We start from the raw sequence: 6,378 nt of genomic DNA, 5'->3' as shown, positions 1-6,378 counted from the left end.
AAATTTTTAAAACAATAACTACTGTAAAGTGTTGTCTTCATAATCTGATCCACGGCGTGCTGCTTAAACAGCAACCTGACCCTGTATCCGTTTAGTTTTAATCTTTGGCGCCTTCGCCACTTTGGGTGATTTTAACGCATAGATGTCACCCGTCACCCTAAAACAGACTTTACTGGATCAACCAAACCCTCCCCCCTGTAAACCCCACCCGATTTCAGGGCAGGCGTTCATTGGTCGCGCGGCTCGTGCTAGGGCCTTTCAGACTGGATCGCGCGTCTCTGATTGGTCCGCGGTGACGACAATCCCACACCCAACTCCCGCCTCCTGCAGGCGTCAAGTTTGGCAGACGGGCAAGCTCTAGTTTGTAAAGGGGCTATAGCTGAATGTGCAGCGAAGACTCCCAAGTCTTAACTGCGCTCTTTTATTAAATCCGTCACTCACAGACCCTCAGGATGGATATGAAGAAGAGGATTCATCTGGAATTGCGTAACCGAACGCCGTCGGACGTAAGCGGCTTTCCGATTTCCCGACTTGGGAGATTTTTGGGGGCTAAAATCGCTGCTAGAATAAGCTGTGTGCTGGAAGGTAGATGGACAGTGGTAGATGTTGCACGCCGTCAACTTGATGTGTTGAATGAAAAGTTTGAGGTGACTTTGTTAACGCGGGGCCGCGGTCACAGGTTCGGAACAACTCGACGTGTTTACACATGGACCAGGGCTTTCGCAGTTTGCTCGCTTTTCTCAACTTTTCAAGGCTTCTGATCGATCGGCTTGCTGGGAAAGTGGAACACTAACGCGCATTGTGTAGCCAGCGTATAAACAAGGGAAGCGGCATGAGAAGCCATATTTGTAACTTTGTAGCCCTGATCGCGCCCTTTTCCTTTGCATCCCTGGGGCTGCAAAAAAAAAAAGATCCTTACCATTCAAACCTTTTTTATGCTGTTCGTTTCCAGATTAATAGCAGTCCTCTGTGTTTAGGTGGCGAGTTGAGCAACTTGTAGGAGAAATTTAAATCGCTGTGCAGGTGATTGACTGGTAACGAGCTGATCAGTTTACTGTGTTGGTGGAATTACTATTATTATTATTATTATTATTATTACTATTATATATTTTTTTAGAATATATATGTATATATGTATACAGCTCTAATGGGTCGAAATGATCTGACCAGACAGATGTGCACGTTAGATACCCCCCCTCCCACGTTATTAGTGTATGTGGATATGTATGTGTTATATGTGTATGTGCGCGCGCGAGTACATGCCGTGTGGAACACAAGCACGCGATTGCTGTTCGATTTTCGGTCTCATCTTTACATCGAGTTGCGTGAAGGCGCGCGAAAGCCCATTAAAACTGCATTATGTCGGTACTGAAGATGTAAAGCGAGAAGAAGCGCTTGTAATAACCCCGACGTGCTCGCTAAATTACACACAAGCTGGCGGTGCTTTCCGAAGTGGGAGCTACGTTTGGCTACAGATTAGTCCAGTGCAACGTTTCCCAAGTCTCCGATAGCGTCTGACGTCTCTTTATATTATGCGTCCAAATACGGCGTTTACTCGTCTTGTAAATGTAATTAGACTCTAATAGCGGTCCTTTCCGAGCCTGTCTCCGATCTGCTGCTGGAACTAATGTGCTGGGGATGTTTAGAGGCGCATGGCTGTGCTCGGTATTTCTGTGTTTGTGTGAGGAGCGCTACGCAACTCGGAGCGGCGCTGCTCCAGTTCCGACATGTAGGACAAGCCGCCATTTTAACCAGCAACAAAGACACACGGCGTTTAATCGACTAAACGTACCGTTCCTGCAGTCCGAGCAGTCCCTTACTACAGTCCACAGTCGAGTAAAACACCAAAACGGGTCCTGTTTTCGAAATTCGCTTTATCAGTTTGTAAAAAAATAAATAATTAAATGTAAAAAAATCCGTTTGTTTTACACACGGACTTGGTAGCATTTCGGCTATGTCGTGTTACCTGCCCCTCCTACTCCTGAATTCTTTAGCCCGTGTCTGGACTCCTGGGACAATTTAAGGCGATTTCATCAAAAAACTGGCTTGTTCTGCACCATATTCTGGCTTTTGTTTGTCCTTTTGAAAAAGCAGGCGTCGGTTTAAAACGTTTTAAGTGCTGGAAAGCGAATAGACGCGGCTCGTTGCGGAGACAGCCATTTTGTTGTGTGAGGAGAAAAAAACGCGGCGAGTCAAAGCAGCGAGTAGAGCTGCTCCGAATAATCGCTCATTGCTGTAGCCTGCTGATTACTCTAATCGACACGATGTAATGGCTTCACTGAGGCAACAGATCCCCATTTCTTCCCCCACTGTATTAATGTTATATGTTGAGTCTGACTATTTACCCTAATTAATCTAATTGGCTAGACATTTTCACAGGATAAAGGTGCACTTTAAGTAACTACAGTAGAGAAAAGGTGGTTGTGTCTGGCACCTTCAAGCCTCTTTCATTAGAGGCATAAAGGGTTCACACCACAGCAAAAAGGTTCATTAACTATCCAGAAAAAATGGGATTGTGATCTTCCACATGTTGAATCGTGACATATTTTCACATATGTGTAATACTGGAACAGCTGTAATTTTAAAAACATGTACTTTTATCTGAATATGTGAAAACACATACCGTCTCATGTGTGAAAAACACATGTATGTTTTCCTGTCAAATAAAGGGACCTTTGAGGAGTGTTTTTCCTCAGATTGTAGGCTCAGAATGATCAAAAATGACAAACAGGCCTCATTCTATCCAAATTGTGCAAAACGTCTATTAATCATTGTCTGAGCTATATGAAGATGTGACTTGTTCATTAGGGGTTGTAAGAGAAAACATCCCCTGTAATCCAAGCGAGCTACACTCTGAGTCAAAAGCTGGCAACAGCAGTGATGTGACTCAATTTAAGCTTGCAACATGAACCAGAAGCCAGTCCAATACCAAGCGTCTTGACTGAGCTGCAGAGCTGGGCACTTGTACACATCTTCAGCTTGGTTTTATTTCCAGTTTGTCAGTTTTATTCGCACATTAACATCCTTTGTCTTTTATCAGGTGAAAGAACTTGTGCTCGACAACTGTCGGTCAAATGAAGGCAAAATCGAAGGCCTTACAGACGAGTTTGAGGAGCTGGAGTTTCTAAGCACAATCAACGTCGGCTTAACTTCAGTCGCCAACTTGCCCAAGCTTAACAAACTCAAAAAGGTACAAACGTGTTGCTCTTATTGCATAAAACAAATGACTCTTCTTTATATCTCACATTGTATTTGCAGCCTTAATAAAGATGATTGTGTTTTGTATGCAATAGCTCGAGCTTAGCGATAACAGAATCTCGGGTGGTTTGGAGGTACTGGCAGAGAAATGTCCCAATCTCACCCATCTCAACCTCAGCGGCAACAAGATCAAAGATCTCAGCACCATCGAACCCCTGGTGAGTTTTAAGGCCACAGAGGCCATACACCTTTGTGGAAGTTAGTGAGAATTCTTTCGTGATTTCTTGAGTTGTAATATGCGTCTGTGCTGCACCACAGAATAAAAATTTACTGTTGTAGACCTGCAGGTTCTTGTGTACCCATCCTTTACACTTTGTCATTAAACCCATGTGCCAGTGTTGTAATGAAGCAGTCATATAACATCAATGTTCCCAGTCTGGTTTTATGTTTGGCCTGCTAGAACTATTTCTTGCTCTCTTTTTTGTTTACTTTTTTAAATTATTTATTTATTTATTTATTACAAGGTGAATGGTTTAACACAAGGCTGACATTAAACATAGCTTATCTAATACACTGGAGAAGCTGGTGGTTAAAATAGTATTAGTAAAATACTTAAAGACTACAGTTTACATTGTTGGCATAATGTAATAGTTTGGGCCTTAAATATATGAGCAATTTACGATTAGTTTGTGTTGTAATGTGCCTGTGGCGAGCCAAAGAAATTGTACATTTAGCATTTTAGAGGGTTTTTTTGAACAGTTTTAGGCTATACTAAATGAATTATGGAAATATATTTCATTCTTTATGGGTATAATATAAATACTGCATTTTATTTAACTATAAAATGTTTCCTGTTTCAACAGAAAAAATTGGAAAGCCTCAAAAGTTTAGACCTGTTCAACTGTGAGGTGACAAACTTAAACGACTACAGAGAAAACGTCTTTAAGCTGCTGCCTCAGTTGACATATCTCGATGGCTATGACAAAGAGGATAAAGAGGCTCCTGACTCTGACGCAGAGGCCTACGTTGAGGGATTGGATGACGATGAAGACGAAGATGATGGTATTCATTACTGTTTGGGTCATTGTGTTCCCATTAACCACATACACCATATGGATGCATGATATAACCTGTGTGTGTGTGTATATATATATATATAATTTCTCAGTATATTTTCAAGTTAATTGAGGAAAGTTTTTGCATTTGACAGAAGTAGATGAGGAGGAGTATGATGAGGATGCAGCGCCAGGTGATGAAGATGAAGAAGAAGGAGATGAGGAAGATGAGGAGGAAGGGGAAGAAGAGGAGGAGGAAGATGTCAGTGGAGAGGTGAATGCTGCAGCACTTGTATATTTACAATATTTACTCCTCTGACATACAATGATGTCTTTAACAAGGAAAGAAACATTTTTGAGTCTGAAGTATTTCTTTTTTGACACACATTTCCTTGTTAGGAGGAGGAGGAAGAAGACTTAAATGATGGGGAAGTTGATGACGAGGACGACTCCGGTAAGCAATTGAGCTGTTTTTATTTAGCCATTTTGAATTTGGCTACAGAACGGACATAAATTTTAAGGATTAGCGCTCAGCGTTAATATACCTCAGAGAGTGTCGTAAGATTTTCAGTTGCAGTATGTTATTAAAGGAGAATCCTAATGAAAATAGGGCTATATGTAATATTCACATTTCCTTATATTGTTAACAATATCAATTATGGCACTTAAAACCCATTATTTCCATTTGAGGTGTATTGGCATTTGGTTTTATTACTGAAGGTCTGAGAGTGATCCTATTAAATTTGTTTCCCAAAACAAATATTAACACTTGTTAAAAGGTGAACAGCCTTTTATATCTACATCTAAAAATGCAATGAAGTGATTTTTTTTTTTTTCTCACACTGAAAAAATATTAACATTGGTGGAATTCTCCTTTAAGATGCACTTGTAATGTGCCATTATTTAAAATACATACATGGTTAAAATCTCAGGAATGTTCAGTGTAATAAAATGTGCTTTTTATTTATTTGTTGCAGAGGAGGATAGGGGACGGAAGAGGAAAAGGGAGGTGGATGAAGAAGGAGAGGAGGATGATGACTGAACATGCACTCTCGGGTTCCCTTTGTGATCTGACTGTTTTAACCCTCTGTTTCTATGTCCTAATGTAATTTTGCGGTGGTTTGGGGAGGTATGCAAATGGTGTAAGGGGTGGGTTAGTAGATATACGAGGACACAGTTTAAATATTAGTTTTTTTTGTTTTGTTTTGTTTTGTTTTATTTTTTGATTGTTTTTTTGTTTTTTGTTTTTTTTTTTTAACTTTGTTTGACCCCATTCTTTTTCTCTTAAACCTCTACAGACGGCTGGCAACACAGTAGTAGAAATTTCCTATTGTCCGAAACAAAACTCAGTTTGCTCTTTGTAATTTTTATTTTCTCTTTACTGTTGATGCCTATACAGATTGCTTATACAGATTGCTGGGTATGACTTATGTATTTAAATGACAAAAAAATACCAAAAACCTTTTAAAAACAGCATGTCTGGCTCTATTTTAAATTTGACTACTGGATTTCAAGAGGGTTTTCTTACCCACCTTTTTTTAAAATCACACCTTTTTGTTTGTGTACATTGCGTCTCTTTCGTGTTCTCGTCATCATGTGACGTGCTGTTCAGGCACAGAGGAGGCATCGGAACCTGCACAGTACAACCTCTCAATGTGATTATTTTATTTTATTATTATTATTTTTTTAATGTTTAGAACTGAATGTCTGCCCTTGTCAAATGACTCCTAGAAACCCTTTCTCCTTCTTGCGTGGCTAGTTCAGAGGTCTCGTGTTCTTTGTAAATAATGACCAAATATATTTTTTTCTATTCCCTTTGATAACGGCAGACATTTTTCACCATTAATCTCAGTTGTAACAGTTAACTGTAATAAAACGAATGAAAACACATGCAGCTGTAAAGTAATTTTGGCAAGCAGTGATCCAGCAGAATGTACTGAGCTCATGATCACATTGAAACCACTTTGATTTCTCCATCCAGGTCATTAGTTACTACATTAATGTATGAAACTTACACAGCTGTGTTTAGTCTCACTACATATAAGTTTTAGAAAGTTCCATCAAAATCAGCCTCTCGACGAAATTGTAATTGTAAGCTCAGGGAAAGGATATTAGCTTGTATTTT

The 6,378-nt window shown here is 39.9% G+C and overlaps 1 protein-coding gene across 3 annotated transcripts; it reads left to right on the top strand.

Annotated features, from left to right (window-relative positions):
• The first annotated feature begins 330 nt into the window (after nucleotides 1-330).
• On the top strand, nucleotides 331-6,141 carry anp32a (acidic (leucine-rich) nuclear phosphoprotein 32 family, member A). 3 transcript variants are annotated; one of them, XM_026937447.3, is made up of 7 exons: nucleotides 331-506; nucleotides 3,041-3,190; nucleotides 3,294-3,416; nucleotides 4,062-4,260; nucleotides 4,412-4,527; nucleotides 4,653-4,707; nucleotides 5,231-6,141. In XM_026937447.3, exons 1-7 carry the CDS (start codon nucleotides 453-455, stop codon nucleotides 5,293-5,295), a joined length of 762 nt encoding a protein of 253 aa, XP_026793248.1. In that variant the 5' UTR covers nucleotides 331-452; the 3' UTR covers nucleotides 5,296-6,141. The 3 variants fall into 3 exon arrangements, with proteins under 3 accessions (XP_026793248.1, XP_026793247.1, XP_034155649.1); XM_026937446.3 differs by having other exon boundaries at nucleotides 339-506; nucleotides 4,409-4,527; XM_034299758.2 differs by lacking the exon at nucleotides 331-506 and adding an exon at nucleotides 1,518-1,568 and having other exon boundaries at nucleotides 4,409-4,527.
• The last annotated feature ends 237 nt before the right edge of the window (nucleotides 6,142-6,378 follow it).

The sequence above is a fragment of the Pangasianodon hypophthalmus genome, chromosome 25, assembly GCF_027358585.1.
Source record: "Pangasianodon hypophthalmus isolate fPanHyp1 chromosome 25, fPanHyp1.pri, whole genome shotgun sequence".
NCBI lineage: Eukaryota > Metazoa > Chordata > Actinopteri > Siluriformes > Pangasiidae > Pangasianodon > Pangasianodon hypophthalmus.
This window is presented reverse-complemented; position numbering and strand designations above follow the sequence as displayed.